Below are 18604 nucleotides of genomic sequence, written 5' to 3'. Positions count from 1 at the left end.
AGGTGCATGGTTAGACATGGTAAAGGACTTCCCAGAGCTATGGGGCCCTCAGCCCTTGGGGAAGCCTCAACCCCTATTCTTTTAACACCTGCCATGTGCAGGTAATTTTACATATGTTTATACGGAAGCTCTGAGAGCCTGGATGGCTGTGGATTCCACAGCCAGGCAGCCTAGACAGTGGAACCTGAATCCACCCGCAGGCTGCTGGTCACGCAGGCCTTGCTCCCGCCGTGGGGATGGTGGTCCCTCCATCCCAAGGCCAACGCCCAGCCTTGAGAAGGCCTGGGGGTGAGGTCAGCTCAAGGGTACCCAAGAGGCCTTCAGAAGAGCCGTGGAAAATACACAGTGCAGCCAGAGGAGGAAGGAAGGATGGCAGCAGAGCGTGCAAATTGGAGGCTGATATTGAATTGCAGCAAAATGAGCAGAGGATTAGATGCCCCACCTGGACCCACCCCAGAGAATACCAAGGCCTGGGCTGGCCCTTGTGAGAAGCTGGCAGGCCCATTCCCAGGTGGAAGCCTGGCCCCTGGCCCAATGAGCAGGGACGATGAGGCAGGGTGGGTGATCCCAGGCAGGAAGACACCACTGGTTTGGCTGAGGCCCTCCTTCCTGGGCCCTCCACCCTCAGCCCAGGCATCCCACACTCATAGAGCTCCTCCTGGTTCTGGGGGCGGAGCAGGATCAGAGCCAAGCTGAGACCCTATCCCAAGTTTCTGCCTTCAGAGAGTGCAGGGGAGAGGGGGATAGGAACACATCCAAATGCCCAGGATTCTGAGGGGGTTGGGGGAAGGGAAAGCTGCCTTGACTGAGTAAGTCAGAGAAGGCTTCCTGGAGGAGGGTGAAGGGTGTGGGGCTGAGATACAGGAAGATCTGGGTTTGAATTATAGCTTGGCTGCTTCCTAGCTGTTTGATCTTGGACAAACCTTTCGTTCATTTTACATTTTTTGGAGTGTCTACTCCATGCCAATCATGTGTGAAATGTTGGGACAACAAAGGCGAATTCGATCTGGCTCTCGTCCTCGGAGCTTCAGCAAATCATCTGGGGTGGCGTGACCCGTGCTACGATGGAGGTGAAATACGGGGCTGCAGGGCGGGGCCACAGGACTTGGTGGGCAGCTTAACCTCGTTAAGACTCCCTATCCCTAATTCACGTGATGGGGTTTGTAACCACTTCTCACATCGTTGAGAGAAAAAGGTGAGCCTGACTCAGAGCTGTGGCAAAGGAAGGGCAGGGCAGGCTTTAAGGAGAGGCACAGGGCTGTCAGAGGCTGAGGTTAGGGAGGGGCAGGAGGGGGTGTGAGGCAGGGTGGGAGAGAGCACGGCCCTGTGCAGATGCTGAGCCAGGTCCTGCAGGTCACCCAGTCACTTGAGTCCCTGAATGCTGGAGGCAGGCACTGGAGAGCCAGGGCGGCTCAGCCGCAGGTCCTCTGAGCAGGGAGTCAAACAGGTTTGGGTGACCCTTGTGAGCAAGGTCCCGGGGCATCACTAATTTCCACCCCCTTCTCTGGTAATGACCCCAGTGCAGCCTGGCCCTGGCAGTCACAGCTCCTCCCTCTCCCTATAGGGCTGAAACAGACATCGGCTCTCCAGGACCAGCTGGTAAGAGCTTCTCCACTGCCCCCCAGCCCTGAGAGAAGGAGTCCCACAGTGTGCATGGAAGCCCAGGGAGCTGGGAGGCTACAGAGGCACCATTGCTCTGGGGCCTGCAGCCCAGAGAGCCCCCTCCAGATGTAATGGGGGAGGAAGCCAGGGACTGGGAGGAATTCAGCGGTCAGAGGAGGAGCAGTGTCAGGAGATATGCCCTCCTGCAACTCCTCCTCCCAGCTGCTCTCCCCTCCTGCTAGTGCCCACAGTGGCTCCCAGCTGCCTCCTATAAGGAAGCTTTATTAGCCTGCAGCCTGTACTCTTCCACACAGCAGAGCTGACAGGGCCCCCATTAGTCAGCTTATTCAACCCTTCCCCTGGTGCACAAACCCTTGCCAAGCTTTTCTGGCATTTTGCTCAGCCTGCTTGGACCCTCCAAGCAGGTAGGAATTCACTATTTCACAAAGCAGTGTAATTAGAAAGGCTTCCCTGACCCTAGCCGCCCACATCTAATCTTTGTCAAATGTGGGCAGACTTGCTCCTGGCCCCTTATCCCACCGATTCACACATGCACACGCTCCCTCTCTCCATCCAAGCTCCAAGAATCAACCTCTCCCCTGAACCAGGTCCCTGAGGACCACCACGTGGCTGCAACACAGCAGGTGTGGGGCAGGGTGCAAGTGGGCTTAGGGGGGCATAAGGGCTGGCAGTTTGCTCATTGATTCACTTGACAAACATATACTGAGCACCTCTAAAGGGCCAGGGCCTGTGCTAGGCACTGCGGTGCCATAGTGAGCAAATCCAGAAATGGACCCTGCCCTCTAGGAGTTCACAGTCCAGAGGAGAAGCCCGACGCTGAGCAGAGGGTCACATCTGTGAGCAACACAAAAGGCAAACCCTGGGCAGACGCCCCCGGGACTGTGTGTTACGGGCTACAGGAAGCCTCTCCCAATGGAAAAGCAAGTTTTCAGCCAGAACCTCCACCAGCGTCTTTCAAACTGTGAGTGGCAACCCATTCGTGGGTCTTACAATCAGTTTAGTAGTTGTGACCTGAATTACTTGTTAGTGAAATAGAGAGGAATTTACAATATCACATTTAGGAAATACTGTTTTGTGAAATGTTAGTTTCAGTTATCTAACTATCTGTCTGTCTGAGAGATCATGTTTATTAGTTAGGATATTAAATGTATTTCTCACTGCAGGTCTCAATCACAAAGGTCTGAAAGCCACTGGCCTAGAGTTTGAGGAAGAGTTAGCCATGAGAAATGGTGGTGACACGGATTCCAAAGAGAAGAAACAATAGGTATCAGGCTCAGAGATGAAAGGGCTAGAAGGAGGACATGCCAAGTTCAAGGTCTGGCTTTGTCTCGAGGGCAATGGGTAGCCATGGGAGGTTAGCAAGATCCCATCTTCTTCATCCCTGGGTCTCACCCCATGGGCAGGAGGGAAATGGCAGGAAGCTGTCTTTGTGTCTCCCCAGGAGCCTGGACCTGTGACCTTCCCTGCCTCCCCCTGGGCCTCAACCGTCACGACCACCTGGGCTTTGAGGTAGGGTTTGGAGGAGGAAGTCAGCCTATTGTCAAGAAAAGGCTTGAATTTCTATATTCATAGCTTGTTTCTGTCACGTACTAGCCTTGTGATGATGGGCAACTTGTCTCATCTCTTTGTTCCTCAGTTTCCTCCTGTGTAAAATAGGTCTCATAGAACTGATTCCCAAAAGTCCTTGTGAAGATTTAGTTTGTAACCCAGATGTCTGCAGACCTCCAGTGAAAGAATATGTTTTTAGTATTAGTATGTATGTCCCAAACATCGCTTGGAATATGCTTATACTAACAAAATCATTTGTTTTTTATCTGAAATTCAAATTTACCTGGATGTCCTGTATTTTATCTGGAAACCCTACACAGAAATCAAACGGCTCACGCTGTGTCTCAGAGCTGCAAGGATCCAATGCCCTCCATCCTTCGGAGGCTGTCTGAGGCCCCAGCCACGACTCCCACCCTCCTCTCCTGCCAGCCGCAGCCAGGGGCTGCTCTCTTCACTCCATCCCGCTTTGTCCCGACTGTGGATCTACCCGTTCCCTTCTCCCTCAGTCCCCAAAGCACCAGACTCACAGGCCTGCTGTGTGACCCACTTTTACCGACCTTTCAGGGAGAGTAGAGGGCATTTGTGACTCAGAGCAGGAAACACACCTAATGTCAACTGTCAGACAGCGCTGCTCCGAATTCCATCACAGTGCTCCAGCAGGGGGCGTCCTCACCGGCCACAGCCACAGCCACGGCTCAACCAGGCCCAGCTCCCAGACACCCTCCTTCCACCTCCTCTTTTCCACCGGCCCCGTCTCCTCTTTCAAGCCACCAGCAAACAACACCCTAATCCGTGTCTTTATTATTCAAAGTTTCCCACCGCGTTCCCATCTTGATTATTTCAGGGAGTGACTTAGGGACTCACCTTTACAATCAAAAAAGTTCTCTCAAAGCCAGGTTACTGGAGTTCTAATTCTGCCTTCCCACTTACTAGCTGTGAAATCTCAGGAAAGTTACTTGACCTCTCTCTGCCTCTTTTCCTCATCTTTAAAAAACAGGATGACAATATTTAGCTCCTAAGATGGTTGTGAGGGTTTAAGTGAGCTGATATATCCAAGAATGTCTAGAACAATGCATGGCAGAATGGGCATTGCATATGGGTTTAATCTTGTAACTGCCATGTTTCACCAATTCTAAGGTGTATCTCGTTTCTCATCATAAGAGCTCTTCTGCTCGTGTGGCAGCTGGGAGTGGCCGTCATTGCTTGCGCATACCTAAACTTGGTCAGGTGAGTTCGGCGCCTTCAGCTTAATTGCTGTTTAAAATGTCTTCAAAAAGGTTACACTGTGGTTTAGCATTTAAACACAGTTATTGTGTATGCAGAAAGGCGGGCAAACAGAAGAGTGTAGCAAGAATTTGATATTAGTGAAGCAGTTATCATTGCAGAATGACCACAATTTCATATTTTCTTTCAAAACAGCAGCCAAGTGTTTTATGAGACCTAAGAAAGGAAGAGCCCCGTAAATAAATGGAACTGTTGTGTTGTTTTATTACTGAGAAAAGGGCAAAATGATTGCTAGTCACACATGAAGCTAGAAAATACCAGCAATAAAGCTTGCAGAATGAGTAGCTGAAGCTTGAAAATAAATGCTGGAAACAATAGTGGACAATCTTTTAAAGAATGGCACATTGCCAATGCTCCTGATGGCACAGAAGGTGATACCATGCAGAAAATCAAGGACTCTGAGTCAAAGAGGGTTTCAGGAAAATTGGACTCTGAATGTGAAGAAATTTGGAGACTATTTTAGCCCAATTTGTTTTACCTATAATTTCCTTTTATGCATGCAAAAGAGCAATTTTGACTTTAAAGACTGATATCTAAATAAATCTAAAGTATCTTTTTTGTTTGTTTGTTTTTTGTTTTTTGTGATACAGTGTCTCACCCTTGCGCCCAGGCTGGAGTGCAGTGGCGCAATCTCAGCTCACTGCAATTTCTGCCTCCCAGGCTCAAGCAATCCTCCCACCTCAGCCGGGACTACAGGTGCACACCACCATGTCTAGCTAACTTTTTGTGAGTATTTTTTTGTAAAGACAGAGTTTCACCACGTTGCCAGGCTGGTCTCAAACTCCTGGGCTCAAGCGATCTGCCCACCTTGGCCTTCCAAAGTGCTGGGATTACAGGCATGAGCCACCAAGCCCAGCCTATAAAATACGCATAACATAAAATTTACCATCTTAACCTTTTTTTTTTTGACACTAATTTTCACTCTTGTTGCCCAGGCTGGAGTGCAATGGCACGACCTCGGATCACTGCAACTCCTGCCTCCTGGGTTCAAGTGATTCTCCTGCCTCAGCCTCCTGAGTAGCTGGGATTACAGGCATGTGCCACCACACCCGGCTAATTTTGTATTTTTAGTAGAGACGGGGTTTCTCCATGTTAGTCAGGCTGGTCTCAAACTTCCGACCTCAGGTGATCTGCCCACCTCAGCCTCCCAAAGTGCTGGGATTATAGGCATGAGCCACTGCGCCTGGCCCTCATCTTAACCATTTTTAAGTGCACAGTTCAGTGGCATTAAGCACATTCACATTGCTGTGAATTCATCAGCAATTTTTGTCATGTTCTAATTAATAGTGCATGATAGATGAATAGATTTCCTAAGACACAGCATAGTGGCCATTTTAGAAAAAATGCAGCCATCCCTTCAGGGGAGCAGAGCTGCCAGCCAGAAGCACAGCCAAGCCCCACCAGCTTTGATGGGAACACCTTCTTCCTCCCTGGCATGAAGGGCAAATGCAAACACAGGCACGAGCTGGGTCACTGTTGGCCCCTTCCTGTCCTCCCAGACTAGGGGCCAGATCAGAATGTGAGTCCTGACTACTATTGTAAGCTGTGCGGCAGGTCACACTCTCTCTGGAATTCATGTTCTTATCACGGCAACTAAAATCCATGGGCAAGATGATCTCCAAGATCCCATCAGGTTCTAAATGTATGATTGTGTGGCTAAACAACCACACAACACACACACCACAAACATATGCAAATTCAGATTGGGACTTTGTGGGCTCCAAGGAGAAGCTGTCATACCTATCCTGGTGTATTGGGAAGCAAGAGATTTTCACCCAACCGGGTTAGCGGCGGTTCTTCCCAGAATCAAGGGTCAGTGGGCCACTCCTCAAGATCGTGAATACCTTGACAAAAGAAGGAGAGACCAGAAAGGGTGTGCGGCCCATCCCAGAGCACACAGCAACTAAATGGTTGGGTGTGGATTTAGAAGCCACTGTCACAGCTTCAGTTCACATGAGGCCCAAAGAGGTTTTCCAGGGACCCTGAGACTCAGTCCTGAACTTGGCCAGTTGGGGTGGACAGTATGTCCGAAGGTCAGGAGAAGTGATACATGAAGCCACAAAAGAAAGGAGTAGGCCAGGTGCAGTGGCTCATGCCTGTAATCCCAGCACTTTGGGAGGTCGAGGCGGGTGGATCCCAAGGTCAGGAGTTGGAGACCAGCCTGGCCAATATGGTGAAACCCCATCTCTACCAAAAGAAATATAAAAATTAGCCGGGCATAGTGGCGTGTGCCGGTAATCCCAGCTACTCAGGAGGCTGAGGCAAGAGAATTGGTTGAAACTGGGAGGTGGAGATTGTAGCAGCAGTGGGGAAGGAATATTCCCTGGGTGGGGGCAGAGGCACACCCAAGCCAGACCCCTCTGAGTCCTTGTCTCTTCCCATGTGCAGAGTCTGGAGGTGGGTCCCAGATGCCCTTTATATGACAGGGATAGGGGTCCCCCTCTCCCTCAATCTTCTCCCAGAGGACCCAGAATGCCTGAAGTTGGGAGGGATGGCTGAGGGAAGAGTGCTAGGGTGCCAGGTGTCTATGTGTCAGGCCAGGCGCTAGGCACTGGAAATACACTGGAGAACAAACCCCACAGGAATCCCTGCTCTTTTGGAGCATCCCTTCTGTATGGGTAATTTTTATTCTTTCTTCCTCCCCTTCCTCTTCGCCTTTCTCCTCCTCCTCCTTCACAATAGCAGGAGTCATGAGTCCCCATATATATGTGTATGATACATTCTCAGTTGCAAAATACTTTCCCGTTCATTATCTTACTGCATTCTCAAAACAACTTTATGGGGTAGGCATCTACACTCCCATTGTCCAGACAAGGCAACTGAGGCACAGAGTGTGGCTTGGTAGTGTGGGGTGTGGCAGAAAGCTCCAGACCAGGCTCAGTCCCAGCTCAGCCACTAACCTGCTGGAGCACCCTAGATGAGTCACTCCCCTCCCCGGGCCTACACTCACCCCACATCCCCATGATACAACATAAAGCGGTCCACTCCAGTCTCCAATCTCTCCCAGATTTCTGTTGCTGGGACTGTGACTTGCCCAGGGACCTGCTGGACAGGAGCTAGGGCAGGGTGCAGAAGCCCATCCTTCTGCCCCCACTCTGAGCCCAACCCTGCTGTGAATCCCCAGGAGGGGGAGTGAGGCTGGAGGGATTAGGGAAGGGCCAGTGAGTGGGGCTGGGGAAACTTCTAGAGTTGAACACTTCCAGGACCCCAGTAGCCACAGCGGCATTGATAGCAGGAGGCAGCACTGCCCAGATGCTGGGCTGAGTGGGCACCAAGGCCAGAGAGCTGCTTATCAGCCATCATAGCCGCCCCGAGCCTGCACAGCTCACTGCCCCACAGAAATGTCTTTCTCCTGTGGCCAGAGTGGCCCTAAGCTCCTCGGGGTTCCTAGGACCTGTCACAGCTTCTGGGACCCCAACACATGAGTGTGCAAAGACCTGTTCTCCTCAAAGTGTAAATAATACTGTAAGGAAGGGCTGATATTCATTGACCACCTACTGTGGACCAGGCGCTGCTCTGAGCACTTGACATACATTGTTTCATTCAATCCAAACCCCAATCCACTAGGTCAGTTTTATTCTTCCCATTTTACAGAGAAAGGCAAGAAAGGTTAAGTCACATAGATGGAACAGGCTGATGCCAGAATGGACACCCTCAGCCTCCTCAGCCGCCCCCAGGTTGACTCCATCACCGAGGGCCAGGGTCCCAGTGCCCCCAGGCTCTAGGAGCTGCTATTTGGCTGGGGCTCCTAGGAGAAGGTGAAGCTTAATGATTTATGGGTGATTAGCTGCAAGAATGCAAACACAGAAGACACAAACCTTTATGCCCTGGAAATCTGTCACAAGCCAACCAGTTGTTTTCCATCCCTGTGAAGCAGGAGTAATTGGAGGTCTGACAGAAGAACTTCCCAGTTACCAGAAGGAGCAGCACTCACACACTCTTAGTTTTGTGTGAGGTATTGCCCCTGCCTTGGTCAACAGTTCGAGTCAGAGAGAGGGGCACTGGGCACAATCCCCACCAGAGGTTCCCATTCACAAGACCCCGTGGGGGCTGGGAGAGGCCCTGGGGCAGCAGCCCTGGGGTAACCAAGGGAACAAACACGGAAAACCAGGGACGTCAGTCCTTATCTGGAGCTCATTAAATGGGGAACATCAGTCAGCTGTGAAGGCTAAGATAGGGTGATAGGCACGTGGGTGGGCTGGGATGGGGCATGGGGGCAGAGGCCGCCATGGAGAAGAGGTATTGGCCTCAACGACTCCACCTCCCCACCACATGCCCAGATCCGGGATGGAAGTACCCTATAAATGCCCACAACCCAGCCTCCCCAGAGGCCTTGAGAAAGAGAGTGGTAGAGAGCGAAAGAGAGTGCCCAGAGCCTCCTGGCCCTGAGACGGCCGGGCCAGCCACGCAGGACTCCGCAGCATGTGGGAGCTCCGCTCCATAGCCTTCTCCAGGGCTGTGTTTGCAGAGTTCCTGGCCACACTCCTCTTCGTCTTCTTTGGCCTCGGCTCGGCCCTCAACTGGCCACAGGCCCTGCCCTCTGTGCTACAGATCGCCATGGCATTTGGCTTGGGTATTGGCACCCTGGTACAGGCTCTGGGCCACATAAGCGGGGCCCACATCAATCCAGCCGTGACTGTGGCCTGCCTGGTGGGCTGCCATGTCTCCTTTCTCCGAGCCACCTTCTACGTGGCTGCCCAGCTGCTGGGGGCTGTGGCCGGAGCCGCTCTGCTCCATGAGATCACGCCAGCAGACATCCGCGGGGACCTGGCTGTCAATGCTGTAAGTAGCCACAACTTTGCCATCCACAAGGGTCAGATCCTGGGGAATCCCTTGTAAGGGATGAGATGGGAGGGATGGGCTCTGGGTGAGGTGGGGAGAGAGATGGAGACAGAGGCAGAGAGACAGAGAGAGACAGAGCCTGGAGTCAGGAACATAGCCACCATAGGAGGGTCAGGATGAAAGGAGCAATGGTACCAGAGCAAAGGCAGGATGCAGACAGACTGCAGGCTTCTTCCACCCTGACCGTCGTGCAGGAAAAGCCTCATCTGGGTTTCTGTTGGACTCAATGCCTCCGTTATAGTGAGGACCAGGCTGTAACTCAGCAGGGGTTAGTGTCCCAAGCAGACATGCTTTCCAAGCTGTGGGGAGCCTTGGAGTGCTCATGACAGGGTCCTCAAGAGAGAAGAGGGGCCCAGCCTTTCTTCTGCTTTGAGGGTTTGCAGGCCCTATGGCAGGTGCTCCTTACAGGTCAGGCTCAGACACACCATAGCCCTACAAGCAGCAATGGGCATACTTCCTTCTCCAAACCCTGATGAGGTCCCCGGAGCCCATAAGCTGGCTGCTGATTACATGATACAGGTGCTAACTGGGCCCCGTGGGCCCTTCGGGAGCTGAGGGTGGTGCCACAGTCCCTTCCCCCATGTCCCACCCCCTTCCCCTCTCAGGTCTGTGTGGGCCCTGTGAATCCAAGAGACATGAGTGTGGAGGAACGACCTGTGCTCCCAACAGACCAACTCTCACTCTGTACCCCCATCCTAAGCCAGGACAGCAAGTGCCTCTTTTGTGCCTCAGTCTCCAGTATTTCCTGGCCTGTTCCATCCCTGGGCCACTGGACAAGAGTCCTGATGTCTCTGACAAGTCCTGCACAATCTCTGTGGCCACCCGCGTCTCTGCACAGGTAGCCCTTCCTCATTTGTGGGACAGGGGTATCCCAGTTAGGGAACTTCTCTGTTTTGTTTTGTTTTTGAGATGGAGTCTCATTCTGTTGCCCAGGCTGGAGTACAATGGTACAATCTCAGCTCACTGCAACCTCCACCTCAAGTCATTCGCTTGCCTCAGCCTCCCGAGTAGCTGGGATTACAGGCATGTGCCACCATACCCAGCTAATTTTTGTATTTTTAGTAGAGACAGGGTTCACCATGTTGGTAAGGCTGGTTTCGAACTCCTAACCTCAAGTGATCCACCCGTCTCCACCTCCCAAAGTGCTAGGATTACAGGTATGAGCCACCACACCAAGGCTCTGTTCTTTAAAGATGAAATTGTGACAAGGTTGGGGGCCAGGGGCCAAGGACAGGCTAGGTGGGCAAGCAGAGGAGTGGGCTCTTTTCCTCTGAGAACAAAATTAGTTCAGTTTACAGCAAGAAGAAGTCCAGTTAGACTGAAAAAGGAACTTCCTGAGAGCATGACCAGGAAGTTCTTCTGTAATAGCAGGGCACTGGGAGTGAGAGGCCATGGGAAACTTGCAGTCCTCCTCCTCCATCATTTCACAACTGACTGGGGCCCTCAGAAGAGAAAGGTCTGGGAGGACTCCTCCATGCCACTTCTCAGCATTTACTACCTTGAGGACCTGGGGAGAACCCTGCCTGGATGTAATGGGGCAGTGGTGGGACCAACTTGCCCTGAGGCTAAAGAGAGCCAGATGATCCTCAAGACCATCCCATGTGTCCTTTGAGGACACTAACAGCTAGCCTGGCCACCAGGAATTTAATCATTGACATGCACCTGCCCTGTGCCAGGCCAGCTATCATCTCATCATTGGTACAATGCTATAAGGGAAATTCTGTGGTTCCCCCCTATTGTGAGTGGCAAATTGAGGCTCAATAGTGAATTGATCCAAGTCACAGAACCAATAAGTCATTTCCAGTCCTCCCACCATCCTCCAGAATCCATTTTGTTATCCCATTTCGCAGAAGGAGAAACTGAGGCCAAATTAAATAGTCTCATGGCAAGTCAGAGGCCTCTAAAGTGTCTGCTTCCAAAGCTCTTTTCACTGTCCTCTAGAGACTCTGCATTGGACAACAACAGGAGGGATTGAGGTTAGACCCTAGAGAGACCCAAGGGTTCTGACCTGATGTCTCGGACCCAGGGGTGGGGGTTCAGGGCCTGGAGAAAGAGCGTGGGAGCTGAGAGCTGTCACTGTTCCACCCAGCATGGTGCCCAGTCCCAGAAGGCAGGGCGTAGGGCACAGGGTGACAAAACCCAAGGAGAAATCCAGTGCTGGGTGTGGCCCAGTTATGAAATCACCTCTTTACTCAGCCCCGAGTTCTCTCCTTACCCAAGGCAGGGTCTGCTGAGACCATGGGCAACCTACATGGGTGTGGAGGCATTGTCCGACACAGCTCCGGGGCCCTCACCCCAACCTCCATAGGATGTGCAGGGAGCAAACCAACAGGGCAAAGCTGAGGCCTGAAAGGCAGTGGAGAATAGACAAGGGTTAAGGAAAAAGGTATATGGCGGACTCATAGCAGAAAGGGGCACACTAGGACCATCCCCTAGACCCAAGTCCTGTCCCTGGGAGCCATTTGACCTCAGGAAGACAGACCACGGGCCTCTCATTGCACCAGGGTCTGATGGTCTAGAGAGAGGGGAAGGTCTTCCTGCTAACCAGTCCAAAGCTTCCTGAGGCCATTGAAACCTCTTCCGTTCTTGTTCTTCAGGAAACAGAAATTCTGGATCTCAGCATCCTTTTTCTCTCACACTGAAGGATCCCAACCTCACCCCCGAATCTAATGGGCTACAGAGTCAGTTTTCCTACCTCTGGCAGGGAAACCACGGGCATCCTGGGGGATCATGGGCTGCCTTTGGGCCAGGGCCCAAGAAGAAGGGATCAGTTGTTCCAGCTAAGGTGTCTGGCAAGCCCAGGTGTTCTGGTTCCCAGCCCAGAGGCCCCCCTGGTGCCTTGACTGCAGGTGGACAGGAAGATGGAGCCAGAGAGGAGAGTGTGCTCAGTGTTCCCCTACCTGCCTCTTTGTCCCCAGCTCAGCAACAGCACGACAGCTGGCCAGGCGGTGACTGTGGAGCTCTTCCTGACGCTGCAGCTGGTGCTCTGCATCTTTGCCTCCACCGATGAGCGCCGTGGAGAGAACCCGGGCACCCCTGCTCTCTCCATAGGCTTCTCCGTGGCCCTGGGCCACCTCCTGGGGGTAGGTCATGGCCATAGGTTCCAGCCTCCCTGGAGGAACAGACACACAGACCACTCCAGAGACAGACACAGAGACCCCAAGAGGGACACATACACAGAACTCTCAAGAGGAACAGACACCCCAGAGGTTTGACTCCCAGATACCCCAGAGGGACAGATATCACTCCAGCCCCCAAAGAATACAGAGCTCTTTAAATAAAACGTGAAGTTAATTGTCCATCATGTGGGTTCCCTTTAGGCTGAGGTCAAGCACTGCAGTGCGGGACAAGGACTTTCTGCCCTGTCCTCACCTGCCTTCTCTCTGTGATACCCTCCTCCAACTGCAGATCCACTACACCGGCTGCTCTATGAATCCCGCCCGCTCCCTGGCTCCAGCTGTCGTCACTGGCAAATTTGATGACCACTGGGTAATGGCTGAAACCCACTGCCCTCCCCTTCCCTAAAAACCCATTTTAGAGGGAGAACAAGAGCTGGAATAGCATGGGATTGGGGCTCAGCAGCGGTACCTCAAACCCTCCACACTCCTCCTGGTCCTGGGGAGCCTTGGGTTCCACCCCTCAGATCTGATGCCAAAGACTCAGTTTCCACAACTGTGAATGAGGATGACAACAGCTTACTTCACTGGCTTCTTGGGAACAGTAACTGAGGCTACCGGTGTAACCCAGATAATGCAGTGTCTGGCACTTAGAACTCTACAAGTGGTAGTATTTAGCACTTATCTAGTGCTTAGAATGTGGTGAGCCTTGTTCTGAGTGCCTTGCAAACATTAACTCATTCAGTTTTCACAACCACCCTAGGAGATAGGCATTCTTATAGTGAAAGGCACAGAGATGGTAAGTAACTTGTTGAAGTGCACACAGCATCTAAGTGGTGGAATCAGGATTCACACACAGGCAGTGGCTTCAAAATTCGCACCCTTAACCTCGCACTGATAAGGCTTCCCCAGCAGCTGGCGTTGTCGTTGCTAATTACATAAATAAGCATTTCACTAGATTAATGGCGGAGAGGAGGGGTGCGGCCGCAGAGTGTGCCACCGGGGCCTGCGGGCTCCGCGTGCCAGTGTAGGCTCGGGTGCCAAGCCACTCTCTCCGCTCGCCCCCAGGTCTTCTGGATCGGACCCCTGGTGGGCGCCATCCTGGGCTCCCTCCTCTACAACTACGTGCTGTTCCCGCCAGCCAAGAGCCTGTCGGAGCGCCTGGCAGTGCTGAAGGGCCTGGAGCCGGACACCGACTGGGAGGAGCGCGAGGTGCGGCGGCGGCAGTCGGTGGAGCTGCACTCGCCGCAGAGCCTCCCACGGGGCACCAAGGCCTGAGGGCCGTCAGCGGCCTCTACGGCCCCGATGGACGCGTGTGAGGCCCGAAGCAGAAGGGCCCACCCCGTCCCTCCTCTCCCCCAGGTCTGAAGTTGGCCCCCCAGCGCAGAGTAGCTGCTTCCTGTACGTGCGCGCCGAGGCCAGTGCTGTGAGCAAGCGTAGAGGAGGCTGCCGGAGGGAGCCCTGAGCCTGGCAGGCCCCCTGCCCCGAGGCTGTGAGCAGCCAGTAGTGGATCCTCCAGCCTTTTGCAGGGAACTGGGAACTTGGGGGACTGAGCTGCGGAGGGAGGCAGGTGGGTGGTAAGAGCGAAACTCTTGAGAGCCTGCACCCAGGTACCGGGTGGGGAGTGTACAGACCCCTGCCTTGGGGGTTCTGGAAAGAGTGCAACTGGTTTTATTAGTGTGCAAGTGTGTTCATCCCCGAGTTCTCCTTTGTCCTCACATGCAGGGTTGTGCATGCCCCTGAGTGTGAACAGGTTTGCCTACGTTGGTGCAAGTGTGCACGGCTGGGGAATTCTCACTTCCCCTTGCACCCCTTCCTCCCCAACCTGCCATAAATCCACTTCTGCAGTGGATAAGTGTGGGTGCCAGTCATCCTCAGGGAAAGGGAAGGAGGCCACTTTGAGAGGGCTGAAGGGAGGGCCTTGATTTCCAGCTGCAATCTGGCTTCTCCTGGAAAATGCCCCCTACCTGCAGCGCTGGGCCCCAGCGCTTTGGTGACCAAAGATTTCCTTTCTGTGGTGAGGGAGAACCTCTCCAAAGAGGAAGCAGGCATATGAGTGTGCACACCTTCACGTGTGTGTATGCTGTGTGTGCCCAGGACCCCCGTCTCCAGGGGTGCCCCAGACCCAGAGATTAGCCTCCCACTTCGGCAGAGAAAACAAAAGCCCTTTGTGGGACCCGGGCCTTTGTCTTGGGAGAGGGGGAGATTTGCAACTAGACACTTCTTGAAAGGAGACACTCAGTTTCCCAAGTCAGCCCTCTTGCCCAGCACACACCTATGGCTGGCTGGGCAAGGCACTCAGGCATGCAACCATGGGCACCAGGCAACACCCCTTCATCACCCATCTCATTCTCCCCAGTCCTCGGGCAGCAGCTCCTCCGCCCCAGGAACCTCTGTTCCTTCTCTCTCTGCCTCTCCACAGCCTGGGATTCCCTGCTTCTGGCTCCTACCACTGAACAGTCATTGTGGATAGAGCAGCCTGTTGCGCTCAGGACCAGGGAAAGGAAATGACTTCTCCAGGCAGAGGCAGATCTGAGTTTAGAACCCAGGCTTCTAAATTTCTAGGCCAGTATGACTGTTCTCAAATGAGATTAACCGGGATTAAGTGAGATGACGCATGTAAAGATGCTGTGTAAACTGTAATTCTTAATACCATTAACACGCATTACTAGAATCATTTTCATTATTTCTGCTTCCTGGGGGAAGGATGCAGAAGGAGTTTGATGCTCAACATCCCTTACCTCCTTTCACTGATGGCCAAAGCAAAGGAGAGTCCTGGGAGCCTGCAAGATCCAGGCAGAAGGAGATGGGTTTGGGGCTGGCCCCATCCTGGTCCAGCCTCTTAACCTCTCCTTACCCTGCATGTTTGCCCTATCTTTTCTCCCACCTCCTTCCTCCCACCACCCAGCCCCATCCATTCTCTCCTTCCCTCTCTAGCCTGCTGTATAAGTAATATGTGGGTCATACCTTGAACCCCCCACCCTCATGCTTTCTGTGGCCTCCATGCCTTCAAGACTTCTGTCTATATCTAGCTCACACTGCACCAAGCACCCACTGTGCACCAGGCACTGAGTCTCTAGCCTCTTTCTCCCTTCTGCTTCCATCCAAGAAAGACAGTGTATAAGGAACATCTCTATAATTGTGTCCCCTCTGATCTATGCTCTTTACTGTCTTCCTTGACCAAAGCTCTCTTTGAGGTCCAAAAAAGGCTGCCCCAGGCCATAGGTGCTATGGAGAGGACTCTCCCAAACCCCCGATAGCTAGTGACAGCCACTTGGCCTCACTACCAGAAGAGTGGGGGGGTCAGAAACCGAAGTGACCTCCACAGCTGTCCTCCTGGCACCTGAGTGTCCTTGCTCTAGAGGTTCAAAGGCAGCAAGGCAGTAAGCTATGAGCCCATCATGGATGTGTCTCAGGCACCTCGTCCCCACCCCACCTACCCCAACAAACTCCTCTAGAAGAAGCCAAGAATTTATCTCTATGTCTGTTTCACTTCTTGGATTGCATCTCCCCCAAAACTAAATATGAAATCCCTACCACTTCCAGCTTCTATTGCCCATTGGGGTCAGAGGTCAAAAAAGGATTCCAAGTGATGGAACTCCAGGAGTGAAGGGAAATTGGCAGTTCCTGGCATCTCTTGTGTACCAGCTGCTGTGCTGGGTGCCTTGCATGCAAGGGTTCATCTAATCTTCCTCAAACTTCTGATAGGTTAGGGAAGGACAAAGGCCCCCAGCCATAAAGGGTTTTGCTATTTCCAAAGCTTCCCCTTATCGTCCCCTGTGATTATCTCCCAACCCTGTGACAAAGGTAGAGCAAATATTGTTCTTCCCATTTTACAGGTTCAGAAACCAAGGCTAAGAGACTGGTCTAAAGTCTCACAGGTAGTGTATAGTGGAGCCAAGACTTGAACTCAGAGCTTTTTATGCAAAATCCCATGATTTTTCCACTGAGGCAAATCCTAGGCTCCTCCTGGGAGGCCCTTGCAGAAGCCAGAACACATGGCTGGACCTTTCCAGCCCAACCCACTGTCTTGCAGTGGACAGAGAACCTTGGCGAGGGCAGCAAGGTAGACAGGACAAAGAACGTGGGGCTGGTTTCTGCCCTTGAAGAGCACCTGGTTAGTCAGAGAACAGAGATCACTCACACCAAACCATACAGGCAGGGCAGCGTGGAGACAGGTGGACAGACCTCCAGGTCCCCAAGCTGGGCACAGAGAAGGTTGTGAGCTGTCCCACACTCCCACTTTGTGCCAAATGACGTTGCACCTGCAAATGGTGCTTCAATGTTGTTTTGTATCTTTAAGCTGTGATGTTGTATATATACGATGCCTCCTAGCTAGACTGTAAGCCCTTTGGGGACAGGGCTGCTTTCAGTTCTTAGATGGCATTCTCCTATCTACCTTCCTTCAACTGCTCTGCATATAATAAGCACTCAATAAATGCTCATTTGCCAATAAGTAGTGTTCTTCCACAACGTGGCAGTGGTCAATACAAATACAGTCCAAGGTACCAGAAGACAGGCAGAACTCCCTACCATTTCTACCCCAGCCCTCAAGTTCTCCCAGGGAACTCAGAGGTCCCCATATCAGGAGAGGAGGGGAAGGGCTCTCCCTGAGACATTCAAATTCCCCCTGCCACCAATGGGGAGACCCATCTCTCAACTAAGAAAGGTCCCGGGCATTCCTCTGGAGGTGGCAGGGCAGGGCCTGAGTGCTTGAGCAAAGATAATTCCAAGCCATAATAGGAGTTTATTGTGATGACTTGGGGACAGAGGGACTCTAGTGGTTAGAGAGATGGAGGGGCCTCAGACGCAGGCCTGGGAAACAGAATCAGCTGCCCAATGTGAGTAACCTTGACAGATGAAGTCTCCTTCTTTGGCCTCACCAGGCCCACTTCTGGTGACCAAGTCTGCATGGCGACCTGTAGTTCCTATCTCAGGTCACTGTGTGACCCTAGGCAAGTGACCTCTGAGTCTGGGTTTCTTCATGGGTAGCTTGGAATGAAATCACACAGTGGAGGCCAATTATAATCTCTAACTTTGTAGATCATATTCTGAATCTCTAAAATGGCAAGAACAAGGTCTTGGCCTTTACAGTCCTTCATTAGCTCAAATCTTCAGGTTGGAGCTTCCCCTGGTAACCTAGCCTCTTGTGAGCACTTGAGAGATGAGAAAGCAAGTGGGAGGGTGCAAACTGGAGGCAAGTTCAGCAGCGAAGGAGCCTGGCCCCCAATGATCTCTGGGGTCATCAGGGCCATTGTCCAGCCCAACCCCCAGACCCAGAAGAAAATCCTGCATACAACTGGCATGATTGGCTGGGGACAGAGCGCTGGGACTCATGGAAGAAAGGACAAACGGACCTCTGGCCTTAAGAGGAGAGACTTGGGGGAGGAGCTGCTCCAGCAGGAAATGCCAGAACTGGGCAGGAACAATAGCGGGGTTTCTTTGGCCCTTGTTTTCTTTGGCATCTTAGCTGCCACGGAGCCCAGAGCCCACTCTTCCAAGTCCTTAGCATTCCTGCAGGCTCCTCCCCTCAGCCCTGCCTGACTGACAGGGGAGGCACCTGTTCTCTACTCCCTCTGTACCCTCCCACTGGACCCTTCCCCCAAGCTTAGCACCACACTAAACCCTCAAGGGGCTTTTAAAATTAACAGTCACAATGTAAGGAGACTTTACTAAGCCTTATTCTGTGCCAAGCACTGTGCTAAGGGCTTCTCTAACACACATGGGGATGGAGGTCTTTAATGCAGCTCCTCTCCCGGGATCCTAGGGGTCTTCCCCCTCCTCTAAGCCCTGGAGAGCCCTCCAGCCTCATTCCCACATGCCCGACCTGGAGTGGGTGGGAAGAGGGAGGGGGTGGTATGGAAGGAGGTAGCAGGTCACAGAGGGGCTATCAGCTCAGAGGGAAGGGAGATGGGAACTGGAAGAAAGTGTCACCCAGACCAGGGGTAGAAAAACTTGACTTTGGGGAAACTGAAAAAGACCACATGTAAGACAGAGACATGGAAAATGAGGTAGAAACAGACAGAAACAAAAAAAGGCACAGAAACTAAGAGGCAGAGGAAAGGTGAAAATAGCCAGGAGACAGAAACTGCAGGATGAGATAAATGAATAGAGAGAAAGAGACAGAGACACTAAGACAGCAAAAGGCAGGAAGGAAAAACAGAAAATGAGAAGGTGTGAGAGAGACAGAG

General features: G+C 52.5%; 1 protein-coding gene across 4 annotated transcripts; it reads left to right on the top strand.

Annotated features, from left to right (window-relative positions):
* The first annotated feature begins 8766 nt into the window (after window positions 1–8766).
* LOC105492861 (aquaporin 2) lies at window positions 8767–16869 on the top strand. 4 transcript variants are annotated; one of them, XM_011760158.3, is made up of 5 exons: window positions 8767–9237; window positions 9998–10135; window positions 12216–12506; window positions 12706–12786; window positions 13482–16869. In XM_011760158.3, the coding sequence occupies exons 1-5, from the start codon at window positions 8878–8880 to the stop codon at window positions 13689–13691; spliced, it is 1080 nt and encodes a 359-aa protein (XP_011758460.2). In that variant the 5' UTR covers window positions 8767–8877; the 3' UTR covers window positions 13692–16869. The 4 variants fall into 4 exon arrangements, with proteins under 4 accessions (XP_011758460.2, XP_011758461.1, XP_011758462.2 ...); XM_011760159.3 differs by having other exon boundaries at window positions 8769–9237; window positions 12216–12380; XM_011760160.3 differs by lacking the exon at window positions 9998–10135 and having other exon boundaries at window positions 8771–9237.
* Window positions 16870–18604: the final 1735 nt, after the last annotated feature.

Source organism: Macaca nemestrina, chromosome 10, assembly GCF_043159975.1.
Source record: "Macaca nemestrina isolate mMacNem1 chromosome 10, mMacNem.hap1, whole genome shotgun sequence".
Taxonomy (NCBI): Eukaryota; Metazoa; Chordata; class Mammalia; order Primates; family Cercopithecidae; genus Macaca; species Macaca nemestrina.
This window is presented reverse-complemented; position numbering and strand designations above follow the sequence as displayed.

Excerpts from the sequence above, each read along its gene's own strand:
- LOC105492861 (XM_011760158.3), top strand. The coding sequence starts at position 8,878 with ATGTGGGAGCTCCGCTCCATAGCCTTCTCCAGGGCTGTGTTTGCAGAG. Across the intron at positions 10,136-12,215 it reads CCACCCGCGTCTCTGCACAG|CTCAGCAACAGCACGACAGC; the intron begins GTAGCCCTTCCT and ends CTTTGTCCCCAG. Across the intron at positions 12,787-13,481 it reads GCAAATTTGATGACCACTGG|GTCTTCTGGATCGGACCCCT; the intron begins GTAATGGCTGAA and ends GCTCGCCCCCAG.